At 41.6% G+C, this 22167-nt stretch overlaps 1 protein-coding gene across 8 annotated transcripts in view; it reads left to right on the top strand.

The window, feature by feature from the left end:
- The window catches only part of fynb (FYN proto-oncogene, Src family tyrosine kinase b), a 69104-nt gene extending 48496 nt beyond the window's left edge, over positions 1–20608 (top strand). For 2 of the 8 annotated variants that reach the window (XM_062411195.1, XM_062411197.1), the window contains exons 5-14: positions 742–840; positions 4286–4389; positions 4713–4862; positions 10126–10290; positions 10648–10803; positions 12140–12319; positions 15209–15285; positions 15923–16076; positions 18139–18270; positions 20056–20608. In XM_062411195.1, the coding sequence (XP_062267179.1) occupies positions 742–840; positions 4286–4389; positions 4713–4862; positions 10126–10290; positions 10648–10803; positions 12140–12319; positions 15209–15285; positions 15923–16076; positions 18139–18270; positions 20056–20264 (1426 nt within the window). In that variant the 3' untranslated portion in view covers positions 20265–20608. The remainder of the gene's footprint in view (positions 1–741; positions 841–4285; positions 4390–4712; positions 4863–10125; positions 10291–10647; positions 10804–12139; positions 12320–15208; positions 15286–15922; positions 16077–18138; positions 18271–20055) is intronic. The other 6 variants (XM_062411198.1, XM_062411199.1, XM_062411200.1 and 3 more) reach the window with 3 other exon arrangements.
- Positions 20609–22167: the final 1559 nt, after the last annotated feature.

The following is a 22167-nucleotide window of genomic DNA, read 5'->3' as shown; positions in this document are numbered from 1 at the left end:
ATCCCATGTCTGTGTCAGTAACAGTTCACAAACACATAATATATAACATTACATGGAATTTCTACCATTTAGGGTTAGGGTTATTATTCTGACTTCTGAGATGTTAGTATACTTAAAATCAATGTTTTATTTCTTTTCACTACAACAACGCAGATGCAATCAGAATATGTGTGAACCTAAGGGATTCTTGTTGAACAATTGTCATTGGAAAGTGAAAAAAAAACATCTTTTAGGAATTTAAATTCTCTGTGGAATGATTTCAAATCTTTCGTAGTTTTAGTCACTCTGGGAAAATCATATAGCTCGGATAACTGAAGATTAAGAACTTCATCATCGATTATGTTGAATGTATATTTATTGGTTGTTCTATGTTGCCATATCGATTAGAAGGCAGCGGGTAACTTAAGGTTTATTCCTGCAGCTCTGTCATAATTATGTGAAATGTACCCTTTCCCAAAATATTGAATATTACTCTGAGGCAGCTCCCATTTCTTTGTGTAAGCAGTTTTGAGAATGGGTGGATCCAGAACTCGACGAACGCCATACTACCTTTCTACAGCTGTGTTACACCAACTACTAAATCCTGGATGTCTTCCACTTGGACAGAAATGAGCAGGACAAACTAAAGCTGCTCTTTTGTGTGTTCAGTGGCACAGAGACTGTCACACACACAGTATGAAGCAAAGTGTATTAACTTGTGTCTATTGTGCCCCTCCCCCCTCCCCACTCCCTCTCTTTCAGCGAAGGGGACTGGTGGGACGCTCGCTCGCTCACCTCTGGTGGCAGCGGCTTCATTCCCAGTAATTATGTGGCTCCAGTGGACTCGATCCAGGCTGAGGAGTAAGTTGTGTGTTTGTGTGCGTGCGTTTGTGTACGTGTATCAATGATCCTGAATCACGGTAAACAACGGCAAATGTGCAGAATTTTCTCTCCCTGTAGAGCAGTTTCTTCTGGCCTGATACAATGACCGTTGTGTGACGCTATATTAATAGATTTACAGTTTAAAATCATCAATCAATCAATCAAATTGTATTTGTATAGCCCATATTCACAAATTACAATTCATCTCATAGGGCTTTAACAGGGTGTGACATCCTCTGTCCTTGACCCTCAGCAAGAGTAAGGAAAAACTACAAAAAAACCTTTTAACAGGGTAAAAATATGTAGAAACCTCAGAGAGAGCCACATGTGAGGGATCCCTCTCCCAGGACGGACAGAAGTGCAATAGATGCCACGTGCAGGAGAACATCATCAATAATCAAAGTCTCTAGCAGCATTGATGAAGCACAGTCCATGCTCCACCATCCAGACCAGACGCCACTCCAGTCCTCAGTCACTGTCCACCGCCGCCCACCAGGAGGACCCATCACAAGCCACCACTGCGGTCCTGGTCCACCGCCCGTGCCCAATGCCAACGCGACACAGGGTCCGCCACCAGCACCACGATCAGCCCACATGACTCAGAATCCGCCACACTGGATCCAACACCGAGACCCCCGGTGCGCGATCCACAAACCGTAATCCATGGTGCGGCCACAGAGGCCCTGGATCTGCGGGTTATAAAGCAAAGGGATTCCGGGGAAGGGGGATAGGGATGGAGAAGAGGAAGGAGAAGCTGGAAAGAGAAGCTCTGTGTGTCATGTGTCATAAAATAGAACAAGTAACGTTCTGGCGCACTAATTAGCTCTAACTATAAGCTTTATCAAAAAGGAAGGTTTTGAACCTACTTTTAAACGAACAGATGGTGACTGCCTCCCGAACTGAAAGTGGTAGATTATTCTACAGCCGAGGGGCTTGATGGCTAAAAGCTCTGGCTTCTACTCTACTTTTAGAGAATTTAGGGACGACAACTAGGCTTGAATTCTGGGTGCGGAGGGCTCTAGTGGGTTTATAAGGTATTAACAGCTCTTTAAGGTATAAAGGCGCTATATTATTAAGGGCCTTGAAGGTGAGGAGGAGAATTTTAAATTCTATTCTAGATTTAACTGGAAGCCAGTGTAGCGATGCTAATATTGGAGAAATGTGCTCTCTTCTCTTTGTTCTCGTCAGGACACGTGCTGCGGCATTTTGGACAAGCTGTAGAGTCTTTAACGACTTCCTGCTGGAGCCTGATAATAATGAATTACAATAGTCCAGTCTCGATGTAACAAAGGCGTGGACTAGTTTTTCTGCATCTTTTTGTGAAAGGACATGTCTAATTTTTGAAAGATTCATTTAGACTGACATAATCATCAGGATGCAGCCACGTCTCAGTGAGGGACAATAAATCTATGTTGTAATCGGAGACTATTTCATTAACTAAAAGAGCCTTCTTTTCCAGTGATCTAATGTTTAAAAGACCACATTTAAAAGTCTGGGTTTCCTGTATTGTTTCAGAGGTTGTTTTAATTTGTATTAAATTTTTGTGTGGAGTTCTCGCTCTATTATTGTTTAATTTGAATAATTTAATCGGACGGTGTCAGCCAGACTGTGGCTGGGAGGTAAATGTATCTTTGGCGGGACTTCTCTTTCTATCATATAGTTACATTATACATTTTACATGGAAATCTGTGCGAAAATAAATAAGTTCCACTCAGACATATGATGAATGGAAAAAAAAGAGAAAATGTTAGTAATTAAATGTTGGTTCCGTCTGGATGTGCAGCATCAACCGTTGCCACAGAACCCGCCTGCCCCCACCCTGACCCTTCAGTCAGACTGAGGTTTGTGAATGAAGATGTCAGTTCACAGTAAGCCCACTCAGAGCATACTGTAATTTAAAACAGGGGAGGAGTAGGTGCAGCTCCTCTCATCAAGACACATCTTCCTCTATGAAACACGCACTGTGCTGTCATGCTGCACACATGTCCTCTCACTGTAGTTTCAGTCTATGTGAGGACCTCTCTGAAAAGCTTTTTACTGACAAATGTTTCAATGAGGTTTTATAAATGTTGAATTTGTACCTCTACCTTGGATTTTGGCTGCAGTGTCACAAGAAACAAATAAGCATTGTGGGAGGTTTCCACTGCCTCTGTATTAGTAACGTGTTTCATCCAGGTTAACACACCATGACTCAACAGTTATTGATGAAGGGAAGAAGGCAGCTGGCCTTGAACTGGTCACAGTCTGTATGACTGTACAGCTGTCGAATGCTAATTAAATACAAGGAAAATACAACAAAAACTATAATTCTCTAGTTCCACCAACAGTTCCAAGAGGCTGCAGTGTTCATGGCATACCACAGTATGAAAGTCTGTGAAAGAATTAACAGCCTTACTAAGACTTAGTCTTAGAAGGAAGTCTAACCTAGCACGGGAAAAACATGGTTGTCCTGAGTGCAACTAGGTAGATATCTTTCTATGATGTCTGATCATTTTTGATTAATGATAGTTTTGAATGAATCAAGAAAGAAAGTAATCACCAGATTATCAACCAAAATTGACAAAAATGGTTTTGTCAGCTTTTTATTTATACATTATACATCCATGCAGGTAACAGTGTTTTCAGGTTTGTCTGTATGTCCATTCATCCCTTAATGGACTTTCTTTAATTTTGGCACAAAACTCCACCTGGACTCAAAAGGGAATGATTAAACCTTTGAGGTCAAAGGTCAAGGTCACAGTGACCTCAGTTAATATGTTAGCCATAACTCAAAAACCCACACACAAATTATAACAACATTTCCCTTAATAATTTCTAACAAGTTAAAAGAAATGACATTTTCTAGACAGCTCCATTACTCAGGGGCAGAAGGGCGGATATTTGGTCACATGCTGGATGGTGACACTAATCTTGCTTTTCCACCTTGACACTTTGGTTTATCAATGCACAAACACACTGATACAGCAAAGCTTAACAGTCAAATTAATTTTAGTCATATAAATTTACATCACTAATGAAACATTTATACAGAACATTTTTAAATGAGTGGGGGCAGACACAGATGTAAACCGCAACTTGGTTGTCTGTTAGAAGCAACAACAAGGCAATAATTCTAGTTTTACTTTACTTTAATTTGTGTGTTTATTTCTTGACAATAGGGAACTTTGTCATAATGATTCAGAGGTTTTACAAAACGTATTCGGAAGAATCTTCACAACAAAAGTTCCTTCACATCATGAAGATGGTGCATATAGGATCTCCCAGAGTTGACTAAGAGGGAGCCAGAAAATCCTGTGTACTGCTGATGGGTTGTACTTTCCATTGAAGTGCATGAAGGATGAGAGCCGAAGTAAAAGTGCCTGCAGTTCATCATGGTCTTGTAAATCTATTGTTAGACTTGACATGATGTGTCTTCTAATTGCAGCTGGTACTTTGGTAAACTGGGCCGTAAGGATGCAGAGAGGCAGCTGCTGTCCACAGGCAACTCAAGAGGCACCTATCTCATTCGGGAGAGTGAAACCACAAAGGGTAAAACCACAAACACAATCTCGCACCATTAACCTTTGGGTGTCTGAGTGGTGAGTGGTTACCAGGGGGAAAACAGCTCACATCAGCCTCAGTGAATAAAGGAGGAACCTGTGGAATTTTAGTTATCGCTAAGTTTCTTGCATGGCTTTTGTACTTGAAGTAGGAACTGAATGCTCAGTCATACCCATAGTCTTTTGAATGTAAAATGTGATTAAATACATCCTGATTTAAATCATCATTTTATCCATTTTATACTTTATCTTAGGTAGACAAGTTCTCAGTGTTTAGTCATATTCCTTTAATCCCTGATCTGTGTCTCCCAGGTGCATTCTCCTTGTCCATAAGAGACTGGGACGATGTAAAAGGTGACCACGTCAAGCACTATAAGATTCGTAAGCTCGACAGCGGCGGTTACTACATCACCACCAGGGCTCAGTTTGACGCGTTGCAGCAACTCGTTCAGCACTACTCAGGTACGAAACCTCATCTTCCCACCAACATTTACACTGTAAGTAGGGCAGGGGCCGGGGTGATAGTCATTAGATGTAGGACCAGAGAAAAAGTCAAAGGCCGCTTCAAGAAATTCAAAGAAAAATACCCCTGGACTATGTGACAGACATTTGTTTAATGCACTGCCCTGCTGCCATCAAATTGTGTTGTGCAGTCAGACACAAACAGAGCCATAGATGTGTGCTGGTATCCTGGTTTTACCAAGCATCAAGGAAAAGGCCTACAATAGTAGTGACACATAATCTGATCAACACTGAACACCTTAAGACACACGTGTGTATAGATACAGACGGTAACCAGCGGGTAGTCCTTTGGAGTGAATATTGAGTAACTCCCTGAGAGGCGTATTAAAGGCAATAACTTCCATCGGTTTTAAGCTCCATTTTAATGAACAGACTTGGTAGTCAATGTTTTTGTACATAATACAATTTAAATTGCTTTGTTGCTGTTCATGTATGTGGCTTGAATGTAAGTAGACAGAGTTACTCACCAATGTTTTTTCCTCACCACCTATTTCATGGCGGCTATTTCAGAGGTCTGTAATTTAGCTTGAAAAAATTACCGCAACGAAAAAACCCACATTGTGCTCTTGTTTTGTAGGCAGAAGTGGAAGTGCTTCTATGAATGTTGTTGCCATGGCAGAGATCAGCACCTATGGCACCCCTGAATGTTATGTGAAATAAAAAAAATTATAACAATAATACAAATCATCTTGCAGGGCAGATATTATCTGTCTTTTTTTGAGGATTTACTCTGTTCTGGTGAATTTTAGGCATAAAAGGTATTTACCCCCTTCTGGGTTTCTTCTATTTTTGTATATTTTTCACATATGCATGTTTCAGACAATTAAACTACCTTTTATACTAGTCAAAAATAACCAAAGTAAACTAAAAATTACTAGAAATTACTTTATTAATTGAAGGAAAAGAAACGGTTCAAACCTACCTGGCCGAATGTAAAAAAGTAATTGTGTCCTCACTTTCTAAATCAGCCAAATAACCAATTTTAAAGATAATTTTGTTGGATATCACTACCCCCACCAGGCATGATAACCACCAGAACTGTTCAATCCAAACATCTCTTAAATAGAACCTGTATGGCAATGTGAAGTGAGCGCAGTTCTGAAAAAGAGAAAATTAAGTAAAAATGATCTGAAACATTTAACTGTGACCAAGGACTAAGTCGAGAGAGGTTCAAATATGTTTTTACGGCAAAGTATCTTGCTGGTGTTTCTGTTGGGCTTCACTGACCTGTGCAGCTTAAAGGCTACAGGAAACAATATCATCTGTTAAAGAGCCTGAAAACTCAATGGTCTGGCTTCAATCTTTCCTTTGGTAAAGGCACTGAAAGGGCAGCATGGCCCACTCTCCATTAAAAGGGGAACAGGGATATGTTGCCATGAAGAGATTTGTCATGGTGACAGAGCATCGATTCGGTTGACTCATGTTGACTCATACTCATACAAGCCCAAAGCCAACGTTAAAGTCTGTCCGGTGTCCATTTCGTTCATCGATCCAGAATGCATTAAGCAGACACTGTTCCATTATATAATTCAATTTAGTCTGCCAGCACATTTCACATTCAGAATTAAAAGGTGCCATTTACAACTGGGAGGCAAAGAAAGTTCCCATGTTGGATTATTGGCTTTTACCATCGTCATTGCGTTTATATTGAGTTATTTAGAATCACAGTCATTTTTAATGCAGCCATAAAGAAACACAATATTGTAGTGGTGGTGTGGAAGGCAGAGGGAGTTAAGCCTGAAACATGCTTCTGCGACTGCGTCTGCGTCTTTTCACGCCGCTGTGGCGCAAGACTCGTTTTCATTCATGCTTCCCCAACCGTTGCGCGTCTTACAAAGCAATTCCGCGCCAGAACACTAGGCGGAGTAATGCTTTTTGTCGAGACGACCTTAGAGACGCCTTCTTTCCGCCAGTCAGTGAGAGGTTATACAAGTGATCATACTATCGGATATCTTCTAACAAGTGCTCTTCTATTTGGTCCATATTCGTTCTTCTAAATCTTCCGTGATTTCTGCCGGTATTATGGGGCATGAAACCGGAAATGCAGCTCCAGAAGGGATGTAGAGCAGACCAATCACAGCCTTGCGGGCTGAGTGAGCTTGCAGAGCTTTGCCGTAAATTTTAGAAAAGGGGGTCGACACCCGTCAGCACGTAAGGAGGGATACATAAGCACGTAAGGACCCGGAAGGGCTCTTGCGCTTACGGGCCCGTGAAAACGCAGAAGCATGTTTCAGGCTTAAAGCCTGAAACATGCTTCTGCGACTGCGTCTGCGTCTTTTCACGCCGCTGTGGCGCAAGACTCGTTTTCATTCATGCTTCCCCAACCGTTGCGCGTCTTACAAAGCAATTCCGCGCCAGAACACTAGGCGGAGTAATGCTTTTTGTCGAGACGACCTTAGAGACGCCTTCTTTCTTCTTCGTCGATTGTTTATTTACATAGCCACTGCGGCTCCTCGTAGCCTTTTTCTGGCGGACAAATCCGCCAGTCAGTGACAGGTTATACAAGTGATCATACTATCGGATATCTTCTGCCAAGTGCTCTTCTATTTGGTCCATATTCGTTCTTCTAAATCTTCCGTGATTTCTGCCGGTATTATGGGGCATGAAACCGGAAATGCAGCTCCAGAAGGGATGTAGAGCAGACCAATCACAGCCTTGCGGGCTGAGTGAGCTTGCGGAGCTTTGCCGTAAATTTTAGAAAAGGGGGTCGACACCCGTCAGCACGTAAGGAGGGATACATAAGCACGTAAGGGACCCGGAAGGGCTCTTGCGCTTACGGGCCCGTGAAAACGCAGAAGCATGTTTCAGGCTTAAGTGTGTCTGAGTTCAAGCTTGCGTCTCTGTGAGCTCGTCCAGATGTGTGTACTAAGCGTGTTCCCCCTGACCGCGTGCTCGTTCAACAGCAGGCCGCTGCATCTGTGCTGCTGACACACATATTTGTTATTCAGATTTACAGGATGAGACAGCGATTTTAATTTTAGTTTTACTCTTCAGTTCTCGATTCTGTTCTTATTTGTGTCTCTGTCTGCTTGATATGATGACGATGTATATCTGATCATATGTGCTTTGTCTTCTTACGTCTATTCTGTTTTATCACTCTCCCTCTGTGAAAGGGATATTATTGCCGTTATGCTCTACTTGGCACATTGACATATCAATGTTTCAGCCCTTAAATCAACACCATGGATTTTCTGTATGTGTTTGTGTCATGGAAAATTAACTCTCCCTATACATTTTATCACCTCTCCAGGGGACATACTGAGAGAACACCACACCTTTGCAAATAACCTTGCCTCTTTTCAGGGCTTATGCTTTTATGGCTTTCTGCTTTCTTCGATTTGTCGTGTCTTTAAAGAGCTAAGTGGGACATCTGGCCTTGTGTACTGTAGAATAATCTTCACATGTACCTTAAGACATCAGAAAACTTATAGATTTTTTTACCTGCAAGTTTGAATGAAAACACATTTGAAGTGTCTTTATTGAAGCTGAAAAAAGTCACTTTAAAACACAGGCCTTTCTCGGTTTAGGTGCTGCAGCCTTAGCTATTGAGTGATATATGTTGGTGAATCTTAGTAAATGTTTAGATAGATGCCCTCTGACTTTAGGACCCCATTTTCATTAGGATAAAAAAGGATGAAAAGTTAAACATGAAAGAGCAGTTTTTAGATGTGTAGTAAGTGGTAAGACATCCAGTCATTGTGACTCACTATGTTAAAAGTAAATATTGGTTTTGTCTGGTTTTCAATTTTTGTCATTCATTTAACATTTACATTTTCTTTAAAAATATTGACACCTTTAACATCTTACAGAAGCTCAATGGTTTAATGACAATTATTTTAAAAGTCCATAATAGCACTTTAAAGTGGTACTGATATAAGTTGTTTGAATGAACATGTGACAAGGATGTTTGTAGTCAGTGTGTTGCTTTCGGTCTAATCATCCATTGCCCACAGGTTGGATCGGTGTCTATTTTGTTTTTAACTACTACATGGCAGCGGTCCACATATTGACAGGCTATGTGAACACAGAACTGTATTGATGTCTGAGTGGAGTGCAGCAGGCAGGCCAGATGGGCTTTAATGGCAGAGTTGAATGTTGAACACGGGCCTTTATCTCATCTTTACTGCCCCATGCAAACACCCTGGGTAACCTCCTCCCACAGCACCTCACTACAACAACCAGATATCAGCTCATCTAGATATAAGTGTGGATGCATCAGTGGAAACTCTGCCCTAATTCAACGGTTGAATCAATGACTGGCAAACAAGAGCACTTCCTCTGCAGCCAACGCAAGAGATGCTTGATTTCATGAGACAATAACATGGTGTCATTGGTTAATGTGACAACCTTATGCAGGAAAGAGCAGCTGGAGCACCACTCATCCGCCCAAACATGCACGGCTACTAATGCCTCTCATGGTGCATAAAGTCCCTGCACTTTATCTTTATTTTTAACCACTGTGACAACGTACATGTAAATGTGCCCGATGAGTGAGCGAGGTCTGCAGCTATGTCTTATGAATTACCACCATTATCATAAAGTGTATTTGAGCTATATATGCCATTAGCCAAAGTGAGTCATAACATAGAGCCTTTACTTTTTCTATGACCTGCACCCATACTTGTTTTTTGTCATTCAGTTACGTTGGGCCACCATAACAAGGCAACATCAAATGGAGAATATTGGGCCTGAAATAACAAGTTATTATAATATATCTCTAAAATAATTATCGGACAGAAATATGGGAAAAACACAAGATTGCATATGGTGATTACTCACATCTGATAGTCAGAATGATAATGGTGTCGTTATTTTATTTGGTGCTGGAGCTCCATAATGTTAGGGAGGCAGATTTAAACACTCTTAAGGGCCATAATTTTGTCTGGATTAAGAAATATTGGATCTGAAGAATTTTCTGGGTCTGTGAAAGAACCTCTGGCTTCTGCAGATAAATGAGTAGTAGCATTAACCTGTGCTGCCAGCCAACTCACTGATTGGTTTGATGGGAAAACACATAAGATTACTGCTGTATCATCTGGCCTGAAAGCAGCATGTGTGCAATCCAGGAAGCAGGATGGCAGGAAGGGATTTTTATGATTACTCCACCACTGGTCATCTTTGTTTCTAGATGTTGCTTTGATGCTTACTCTGTTTACATCTTTCTATATGCGCTTGTTTGTGCTTCGCTGGGTGGTGTGTGCAGACCGAGCTGCTGGGCTCTGCTGTCGCTTGGTGGTTCCCTGCCACAAAGGGATGCCCCGCCTCGCCGACCTGTCCGTCAAAACCAAAGACGTGTGGGAGATCCCACGGGAGTCACTGCAGCTAATCAAGCGTCTTGGGAATGGGCAGTTTGGGGAGGTCTGGATTGGTACGGATCCGGTCGCCTTCAGGAGATGGGGTCACAAGGAAAGGGCCACCCTGTACAAGCAGAGACACCAGACGGGCTCCAGAGCACAAGAAAATACTTAACCCTAACCTTAACCCTGGGAGGGGAGGGGATCAAATGAGAAAACAGGCCAAGACATTTTGATAAATCTTAGTTTGGGGGTGTTGCCGGGGAAAAACCTCAGGTTTCTTACCCCTTCCTATCATAAACATCTGGTAAAGACATGCACTGTGTCTGGAGTCTCTGCTCTCACAGTTTAAAGATGGCCTCCTTCCATGTCCTCTACTGCATGTTCCCCATTAGTTAACCCTCTGTGCCTTGCCTTCCCTCCCCCTGTAGAGAGTGCGGATGGTTTGTGCTTTAATTTAACGGGCGTGTGTGTGAACTACATCCCTGACACTGTGGGCTTGAATCACGATTCCTGGGAGATCGCCAGACACACACTTGAATTGGAAGTAAAGCTGGGAACAGGATGTTTTGCTGAAGTGTTTTATGGTAAGAAAATCCTTAATAGGAAAAAGTACTCTTCTTTTTTCTCTCACGGTGAGCCTACCTGGAAATAGATGTATTCATCCTTTTTTTTTTTTTCTTAAGGGCACCAAGTAACCATTAGCAATTTTGTTAACTAATTGGGGATGAAAGCAAATGCTGTGTTTCAGCATGCAACATTCCCACAGGATTTTAAACGTAAACAGTTCTAGTTCATGGTTTTCTACCTTTCAGATTTTTCCAGTAATTCACTGAATATGATCTGCAGTATGGCACTCTAAAAATGTTTAAATTAGATAAATGTATAATTGTGCATACATTTTATTAAAGAAATACACTTTGAGAATTGTCAAATGATGTTTCATATTGATCAGTCAAGTTGTAACAAAGTAAAAAATACCATTACAATTCATCAGTTGATTTATTTTATATATATTCAATATTTATTACATAACTTGTGTTTTTAATATTTGACATGTTAGACTTCCATACTGCAGAACACAAGAGTGTGCACTGTTATCCTGTCCCATCTGGACAGATACCGGGGCACAGTCAGTCCTCTCCCAGATGACACTCAGCCTCTGGGATCCTAACCCAGCAGGTGATCATCAGCCCCAATATCTGCACAGCTGCTTCTCTAAAGAAGCCCACTCTGATTTATGAGCTTACTCATACATTAACCTCTTAACCCCCTAACCCACCAAACACATGTAGAGAACATGTTCATTGATGGTTAGTCTCTCTGTCTACCATGTTGGTCACTACTAACATCCCTGCATCCCTTAGTGTCACAGAATGAGATAAAGAGAGTACTACTCCATTGAAGAGAATACAGTGTTCCATATCTTATTATGCATACTCTGACACAGGAGCTAGAGGCAGTGTACAGTGCCACATTTGGTGGCACAGCCATCCTGTGTTACTGTAGCTGCCATACAAGCAATGAGGAGCTTACTGGCTTGCTTTAGTTAATCATCATACAAAGGTTTATCTGCTCCTGTGTTGGTGTATTGTGTCTCTCAAAGCCCTGCTGGAGCTCCCCCTGCTTTTAAAAGCCATTTCAAATCAAGGTCCACTCTAAATCTGGAATCCATTTAATTATCCATCAGCACAACCTCTGTGCATTAAAATAAAAGATGGACTGATTCTCATACTGTCTCCTGATCTCATTCAGTGTTGCATGTTTAACTCATAGTTATTTGAAAGACCTGTTCCCTTTGTTTTGGACTAGAGTTGCCTCTCAGCTGCCAGTCATCTCCTCAGGCTACAAAGGAGAGGTCTTGATTTGAATAGAATCAATGTTTGGTGTACACTTATGTGTGTGTGTCTTTGCGTGTGCCAGGAACGTGGAATGGCACCACTAAGGTGGCGGTGAAGACTCTAAAGCCTGGCACCATGTCTCCAGAGTCCTTCCTGGAGGAGGCTCAGATCATGAAGAAACTCCGCCATGACAAGCTCGTGCAGCTCTACGCCGTGGTGTCTGAGGAGCCCATTTACATTGTCACAGAATACATGGGCAAAGGTAAATGAACATACATACAAATATCTGCATAGATGTAAAGTCACCACTCATTAACATGGCATTAACCTCTGTTTAACCAAAAATATATTTTTTAGAGAGTCTCGTGAAAACAAAACCCAAGTTATAGATCATCCTCAGACGTAAAGGACAAGAACTTAATTGAAAAAATCTCAAATCCAGTTAGGCTTAGAATCAAATCAAATCATGTTTTTATCAACGGCATGCTGTTGTACAATTCAAGGCAGTACACAGACTTAATCCCAGGTTAGATTGTCAGTTTGTCAGTCAGTTTTCAATATACTCTCTCTTTATGGGCGGCTGTGGCTGAGGGGTAAGGTGGTCGTCCTCCAACCTGAAGGTCGGCAATTCGATCCCCAGTCTGACCCATCTGCATACCAAAGTGTCCTTGGGCAAAATGCTGAACCCTGAATGGCCCACCTTTGAGTGGTCATCAAGACTAGATAAGCGCTATATATATATACCATTTACCAAAACCATTTATGTAGTGTTACACCACAGGATGTGCCTCTAAGCATTTAAGTGAATCATGGTTCACTTAAAATAACTCACTTTAACCAGGGGACTGGTGAGCTGGAAAGAGCCTTCCTAACCTATATATTCTCTTCTGTTTATGCGATATCTCAGGCTATAGAAAATACATTCAGCAGCATTTATTGACATTTGTTGAAATTTTTTTAACTGAAATTGTAATATCATAATATGTATCATTCTCATCTGGAGCAAAACGTGTAAAATAACTCACTTAAATTCAGTGGCTCATCTTGTTGATGGGTACAGTGGATAGAGAGTAAAGCCTGAAACATGCTTCTGCGTTTTCACGGGCCCGTAAGCGCAAGAGCCCTTCCGGGTCCCTTACGTGCTTATGTTTCCCTCCTTACGTGCTGACGGGTGTCGACCCCCTTTTCTAAAATTTACGGCAAAGCTCCGCAAGCTCACTCAGCCCGCAAGGCTGTGATTGGTCTGCTCTACATCCCTTCTGGAGCTGCATTTCCGGTTTCATGCCCCATAATACCGGCAGAAATCACGGAAGATTTAGAAGAACGAATATGGACCAAATAGAAGAGCACTTGGCAGAAGATATCCGATAGTATGATCACTTGTATAACCTGTCACTGACTGGCGGATTTGTCCGCCAGAAAAAGGCTACGAGGAGCCGCAGTGGCTATGTAAATAAACAATCGACGAAGAAGAAAGAAGGCGTCTCTAAGGTCGTCTCGACAAAAAGCATTACTCCGCCTAGTGTTCTGGCGCGGTATTGCTTTGTAAGACGCGCAACGGTTGGGGAAGCATGAATGAAAACGAGTCTTGCGCCACAGCGGCGTGAAAAGACATGCGTCTGCGTCTTTTCACGCAAGACTCGTTTTTTTTGCTTTTTGTCGAAGACGACCTTAGAGACGCCTTCTTTCTTCTTCGTCGATTGTTTATTTACATAGCCACTGCGGCTCCTCGTAGCCTTTTTCTGGCGGACAAATCCGCCAGTCAGTGACAGGTTATACAAGTGATCATACTATCGGATATCTTCTGCCAAGTGCTCTTCTATTTGGTCCATATTCGTTCTTCTAAATCTTCCGTGATTTCTGCCGGTATTATGGGGCATGAAACCGGAAATGCAGCTCCAGAAGGGATGTAGAGCAGACCAATCACAGCCTTGCGGACTGAGTGAGCTTGCGGCGCTTTTCGTAAATTTTAGAAAAGGGGGTCGACACCCGTCAGCACGTAAGGAGGGATACATAAGCACGTAAGGGACCCGGAAGGGCATTTCAGTTGTGTATATGAGCACATTTCACTATTGTGTATGAGAGCTTTTCACTAGTGTGTGTGAGAGCATTTCAGTAGTGTGTGCGAGAGCATTTCAGTAGTGTGTGCGAGAGCATTTCAGTAGTGTGTGCGAGAGCATTTCAGTAGTGTGTGCGAGAGCATTTCAGTAGTGTGTGTGAGAGAGTATAGTTTTTCAGTAGTGTGTGCGAGAGCATTTCAGTAGTGTGTGTGAGAGCATTTCAGTAGTGTGTGTGAGAGCGTATAGTTTTTCAGTAGTGTGTGTGAGAGCATTTCAGTTGTGTTTGTGAGAGCTTTTCAGTAGTGTGTGTGAGAGGATATTCTGAATAATGTCCCTCACGGCCCCTCATACGCTGAGGCTGATTTCAATACACGAGAAAGATCACCAGGGGTCCGTTCAACATTTTTATAAAAACACCATGACATGTGAGAAAGCCCTATGAAACAAATTGTGATTTGTGAATATGGGCTATACAAATACAATTTGATTGAATTTGATTGATGTGAACTTCTAAATCTAAAAGAAATTTGTCTGCGAGCTTAGCCTATGGCACTGTGCACATGCATGTGTGCAGGCTCTTTAAAATGTATTTCATCTATGTGTTGTTGTTCTATTCCTGTTATGATAAGTGTAACTGATCTGATATGGAAAGCTCTTGTTTCAAAGAGGCTGAGGATGATTAAAGTCTTCAAAACAATACTGCAAAAGCCTGGATGTTAGAAACCCCACAACAAAGAGTCACATGAAACAGCAAAGAGAACAATAACGAAAACTTAGAGGTCACTCTGTTAACTCGGAAAATGTGTTTTCCAAAAGGAACAAGCAGAAGGAAAATGTTCTAAGAGTCAAAGTATTCAGTCATCCTGTATTTATCCTCTGTCATCGCTGTTTAGGATAGAAAGTGGAGGTGAACAGGCAAATTACAAACCTCTTGTCTCTGAACTGTTCAGCTTTACAAACAGTTCCTGAAGAAGGGTGGGGGCACCACTGATTTGTTGATGGATGTAGGACACAGCAGGAAGGTGTGTCCTCAGTGTGTATATGAATAAATGAGCTATCATGAAACTGATATGTGTTTATGTCCTCTGAAGGAAGCCTGCTGGAGTTCATGAAGGACGGAGAAGGACGGGGGTTGAAGCTGCCAAACCTGGTGGACATGGCGGCACAGGTAAACCCTCGACATAGACCTTCCATGTTTTATCTGCAAACTCTTGTGTGTTTGTGTTACATTAAATAAGCAGAATAGAGGACTTATTTCTCATCATTGGTTTCTGGAAAACAGCTGAAGACTTCAGATAATACTTCCTTGCAAATCATAACTGCAGAGCCTTCATTTGAAACAGACTTGGTGGTTAATTGACTGTGTTTCCACTTCCCTATTTTTATATTTGCTATGTATTTTAGTACAAATCGCCTCATTTTTTAACTTACTTCATTATAGTTTCTTCATAACTAATAGGTTCAGTCCACAGCAGTTCATCCTGTTTTGACCCAGATTTCTAGCAGGTAATAAGTCATCTGTAAAAGGACACCTCAAGAGTGTAAGCCTCCTGAGCCGACCAGGTCTTTTGTCTTGTGCAGGTAAAACAGCATTAAAGTTTAATGAAAACCATCAGAATATGAGCTATAATGCTGTGCTCCATTCACAGTGGGATCCTAAACAAACTGCTTTTCTGCAGAATCACTCCAAAATCCTTTTTCTTAACCTGCCTGGAAGTTATGTTTTCCCTTCCTGCCAAATCATATGAAGCAATGTCAGGGGATCTCTGTTTGAGCATTGATGCAGTGTGCTCACTGTGCTGCAGGTGGCAGGAGGCATGGCCTACATTGAGAGGATGAACTACATCCACCGAGACCTGCGCTCCGCCAACATCCTGGTGGGAGACAATCTGGTGTGCAAGATCGCAGACTTTGGCCTGGCCAGGCTCATTGAAGACAATGAATATACTGCTCGGCAAGGTGGGGCTCAGCCACTCCCCACTCACACACATTCACACATTATGTTCTGCTGTTCACACTTACATTCATTCACACGATGACTGCATTAGGTTGTAGAGAATATTGTCTCAATGTGCTTCAATCAGAATGACGAGCAAATAGCAATGAAGTCACAGTCAGTCAGTCCCGCTGCTCCGGAGTTTCCAAGAAAATTTCATTTTTTTCTAGTATTGACCACTGACAGTGAGACTGGATTAGGTTTTTTGTGTCTTGGGAACGGTTTATTTTTATCCAGACCAACAATTAAAGATAAGAGAAGCAATTTTTAGCAATGTTGCAGACATTGACAATCTACATTCATATATATGTTAATAAATCATTAAATACTGTGTATGCCATAGCTAGAGCCAGTGGTTTTCTGGGTGTCCATCCGTCCCATTATTTTAAATTTTGATATCTCTGGAAGTACTCCACGGATCTCTTCAAATTAGGTACAAACATTAACTTAAACTCCCAGATAACCAGATTTAATTATGGTAGCCATAGGTGAAAGGTGAAGGTCACAGTGGCCTGACAAATGTGTTGATATCTTAATCAGCTTGAGAAGATGTTTTCAGATTTGGCACAAACATTCACTTGGACTCAAAGATTGAACTGATTTGGTGGTCAAAGGACAGGGCCTCATAAAATATGTTTTTGGCCTCGTGAATGTGTATCTAAAGATACTTTCTTCAACTTCAAAAGATCAGGTGGTTATTATTCAGTGGACAAAGGTTATGGTCACATTGAATCTGTTAAACTAATTTATTACCAGGCATACAATCATAGTGTGGTATTTTTCCATTCTAAAAATAATTTGCTCTTTCCCACTGGTGTGAGTTATATGCACATGGTGCACATATTCACGTTATATTAAATAAGAAATTCGAAAAACAGATTAACTTGTGCACTCTGCACTTGACTCCAAAACACTGCCTAAGAGAACTGAACAGAGTGCAGCTTTGGCCAGTTGGTGTGTCACTAGAAGATAAGGCCCAAAGTGCGGGACTCGCAGTAGGCTTGAAGTAGAGGAGGCAGAGATGCATTCAGGTCCAAACGACCCACTTTATTGCAGTCAAGCAGAAACGGTACAGCTCAATAACATCTCTCCTTCCCTGCTTGATAAAGGACACATAAACACATGCTTAGAAGTGATCTACTTTCTCAACCTGAGCAAACCTCAACTATCTGTGTAATGGAGCAGGAATGATCCAAATGGATCAACCCCCATGGTTCAGAGCGTATGTGAGCAGCGAATTAAAAGCAAAGTTTACATATTCAAATTTTGTGTTAATGTCGCTTTCACTTTTTGAAGCAATTACGTAAATTTCAATGCAGAGATGCAGTTAAATCAAAGCAGCTGTGTTCACATGAACTTTGCATGGAAAAAGCCGATGATGGTTAAAGCCATGGCTACTTGAGGGGCAAACTGCATTATTGATGTCACGTATGAGAGTATTTAGGCTTTCCAGTTAAATATACGGATGACAGAAGAAAGGTGGTGAACAAAACAGTTGAGGTGTGTGAGCGTTGTGCCACATGAAGGCCGCATGACACATGTTACAAACATAAACGGTTGCAACACTTTCTGCATACATTTCAAAATAAGTACTCAAGCATGTCTGTTTACCAAATCCATTTTTTTCTTTAAAAAAAAATGGGGTTTTATCGTGAAATATTTGCAGGAGTGAAAGATGCACGGCTTCATACTGTCTAGTACTGGTATTTATTTGAGTACACAGGACTTCATACACTTTCATACAAGGAAATAGTAATATTGATAATCAAATTCAAGGCAAAGCCTATATGTAAAAACATTGTGCTGCAGAAGCAGCTCCTCGCATAACATGTTGTTGAACTGAGAAGATAACTATTGTGCATTGAACAGATGCTGTTAATATGAATTGATATCAATGTGAATATTGTTAATTGAATTGGTATATAAATAAAGGTAATTGTACTTGTAAGTGAAGAACAAACAAATACAGCAGCATGTGACACACATTTACTGACCAGCTCTGTTCATCTCTCTGCTCTCCTGCAGGTGCAAAGTTCCCCATCAAGTGGACCGCTCCGGAGGCTGCGCTGTACGGGAAGTTCACCATTAAGTCAGATGTGTGGTCATTTGGCATCTTGCTCACGGAGCTGGTCACCAAGGGCCGGGTGCCTTACCCAGGTGAGGGGACTGAAGCTAGAGGCTCAGTGTGGCTCAGCTTTCACCATAAACCACTGGGAACATGTCAGTGAAGTGGTCTAACAAGGAGAAACGTCTCATATGAAACCCAGAGTTGACATCAGGGGGCCATTCCTGCTGTGTGAGAGAGTGCTTTCCCTGCCACAGTATGAGATAACCCATTAGCTTTGCCACTCAGCAGTGGGACAAGTTCAGTTTCAGACAGAACCAAAAGGAGGAGCACAGCTGAGGGAGTAGCATCATGCTAACACATGTGTTTGCAGATATCTGTTACTCAAATATTGTGCTTCTTTTATTTTACATGGGCATACTGGTATTCAGGCCAATAAGAGAACACATGCTCTGTATTTACGGTCACCTTGTGATGTATTGTGACATTGTCACCTCATGATCAGGTTTGACACCTCATTGTGGAGGTGAGGGGGCTGGAACAGCACCTTTACCTGCACAACAGAGGATCAGTCCATGCAGGGGAGAGCTGTTAGCGGATGATCCTCAGGTTTAAAAGGCAGTGGCTGAGCTGCCTCAATGAGACACTCAGAACTGAGACACAAGAGTCACGGACAGAGACACAAGATTGGACACGGAGACTGAGCAGAGCTAATAAACCTGAACAGGTTATGTTTGTTTGGAATTTATGTTTGCTCTGTAATAATGCAAGTGAAAATGTTGAGGAGTGAATGGTTTGTCTCTGGCTGCTGTGGTGATAGCCCTGCGGCGTGGTCAACTGCCACATTAACATACTGCAGATGTTTAGTGTTGAATGTGTGAGCAAGACAGTATACACACAGTTTACACTTTAAGCTCAGAGGTAGCTGTTCTCAGATCAGCTTTTACATCCCAAGATCCCTAGGAAGGATACATGGTCTGTATTTATATAGAGCTTGTCTAGTCTTGATGACCACTCAAAGTGCTTCACTGAACAGTTTGTCATTCACCCATTCACACACATATTCATACAGTGCATCTTTTATCTTGCCACAGAAACTTGGGCAGATGTGGAAAACTGGGATCGGCCTGCCAACCTTCTGGTTGGAGAACGACCGCTCATATACATATACACATAAACATATATAGTTAGAGAAATCTTCAAAGGAAATCAAAAAAGGGGCATGGATTCAATACTATATGGATAAACAGTACAAATGGATACAAGTAGTAAGTAAATGGTAAATGGATTTGTATTTATATAGCGCTTTTCTAGTCTTGATGACCACTCAAAGTTTACAGTACAGTTTTACATTCACCCATTAACACACAAATTCATACAGTGCATCTATTCGCAGCACTTTATTCTATGGGGGGCCAATTGGGGTTCAACATCTTGCCCATGGACACTTCGGCATTCAGATGGGTCAGACTGGGGATCGAACTGCCTATCTTCAGGTTGGAGGACGACCACTCTACCCCTCAGCCACAGTCAAAGTGTATTTGAATTCCACATAGTAGAATATACATTTTTCTCCCCAAATCTTCTTGAGTAAGTGAAAATTGACATTCAAATTACACAAACAAGTACCTGAAGTTAGTTTAGTACATGTAATTGTATAAATATAACCCATTAATTCTATTAATAGTGGACCAATTTGTTTAAATGAGCTACTTGTCTTGTTAAAAGGCTTTTAAAGATTCAAGATGTTGACCTGGTGCCACTGGGATGTTAAAGCTCACTGTCAAAGAGCTTGGTCTTTACGGAGCTGTCACACGGATCAGTGCAGGAGCCCCTGGCTATGCTTACTTACACTCTTTTTCTCTTCTTTTTTCAAGGGATGAACAACCGTGAGGTGCTGGAGCAGGTGGAGCGGGGCTACAGAATGCCATGCCCTCAAGACTGCCCCATCTCGATGCACGAGCTGATGCTGCAGTGCTGGAAGAAGGACGCAGAGGAGCGGCCCACCTTTGAGTACCTGCAGGCCTTCTTGGAGGACTACTTTACAGCCACTGAGCCTCAGTACCAGCCCGGGGACAACCTCTAGGCCCCCTTCAAACCCTGTCTATCTGGTGGTGGGTGGGGGGGCGGCTCAGGGCTGGGACCACATTGACCAAATCCGTACTGTTAAAAAAACTCTTGAACCCTCCTGGCTACGCCTGCATTTTAGGGATTTGTGAAGCTTCCTCAGCTCAACCCAGTATTTTTCGCTTTACACCAAGCCCCAGAAACACAACCCTCAGTCTCTGACACCCCCCCTATTGCCTGAACTCTGCAACTGCGATAATAAGGGAAGCTGAGGGATGAAGGATGGACAGAAACAAGTGGGGTTGTGATAATGCAATGACATACATGTATTAACTGTAAATAAAAGGCTTGTTTTAGATTATTTGTTTGCTTCCGTATAAGAATTTTATTTTCTCCTTCACAAAAAAGTAATTATAAAATAATAAAGGCAAAGGATGATGAGCAACTGAGCGGGCACAGTTAATCTGTACGTGTATTATACTATAGTTCATGTATTATTTTCTAGAGATTGAATTAGAAGCCTCAATTTTCAATTTGTTGCCATAGTGTAAAATCACTCACCATCAGTTTATTGCTTCATTCTTGACTTTTCAGTTCATAATGTTGCTGAGGCTTCTTCGGACAAGCATGATGCGGTCCTCCATCTGCCTTTTTCTCTTTTCTTGCTCCCTTCCAAAGCTTCCTCAGAGCGGTAGTTGTTAGAATGTTGCTGTATGGAACAGGATACACTGTTTGTCACATTTTTGTAAATTAAAGCCAGGCGTGCAAGGATTTCTAACATATCCCTCCTCGCTTATAATTTTGAGACAATGTGGGTGGAATATTTCTGAGTTTGTACCATACGGGTTTTTTTGTTGAACTGGAAGAAAGAAAGGTTGACTTAAGTTTTCCTTTACTTGAGCTTTGACTCTGGGGCATCTCATCATTAATGTTCTATTTTTGGGGAGGGGTATGTGGACTGTCGTGTTCTTTGTGTCTTCTGCACATCGTCCACTTGAGCCTGCAGGGTCCTGACCAGTCAAACCTGGACCAACTCACCTTCTCAGTTATTTCTGCTTTAATGTTTTACTGACAAGGTTTTATTCAATCAGTATTTGAGTCTGTTATAGTTTTTTTTTACAGATTAAGTTCTTGTTTAACCTTTTAATTGATCCTTCAAGAGTTAGTTATTCTGTTGGTTCAGAGGAGTTTTTCGGTCAATTCATGCACAAAAACTGAATAGAAGAAGGATTTTAAGGTTCATAAATACAACCAATGATTTGAAAAATAATTGATCCCCTTCGGATCAGGTCTTAAAGCAGATTGTTTCATGACAAAGATAAAGCCCTTTTTTTCAGTTGTATGGCTAAATGGTTTTGAAGTGGCGCTAACTTCCCTCCTTTATAGCATTTATTTCCATTTTTTTATATAACTTGTTTTGTTTATTCAGTGATTTGGCATTTGAAATTCAGAAAAGAACAATAAACATTTTACACTCTTTCCAAGACACTTCTTTTCTACATGCCAGTGTTTGTTTACTTGCCTTTTGCGTGTGTGTCACTCACTGGACCTGCTCCTCTGGGGAAGGGTCTCACTGTTTCACAAACGACGGGAGTGGAGACCGGCACTGTGACCCTAACCAGTTGAAGCTGACTAGTGATATGTGTTACTTATAGAGGGCGTGGTTAGTTGTATTGTGGTCTGCAGGTGTTCTTCAGTATCTATCTGTGTAAATATTGGACTTCAGTATTGATATGGATTACTCATGACATACAAATTCATTAATGGAGACCACAGAGTGATGACTTCAGACAGGGTGAGGCTTCTGCGTCAGAGCCAAACTAACCCATTCTTTCATTGATTTATTTTATTTATTTGAAAATATGAATGCGTAATATCAATTATAATCATCGTTAGTTGAAGAGGCACATAATCGGTCGACT

This window comes from Platichthys flesus, chromosome 18, assembly GCF_949316205.1.
Source record: "Platichthys flesus chromosome 18, fPlaFle2.1, whole genome shotgun sequence".
In the NCBI taxonomy this organism is placed as follows: domain Eukaryota; kingdom Metazoa; phylum Chordata; class Actinopteri; order Pleuronectiformes; family Pleuronectidae; genus Platichthys; species Platichthys flesus.
This window is presented reverse-complemented; position numbering and strand designations above follow the sequence as displayed.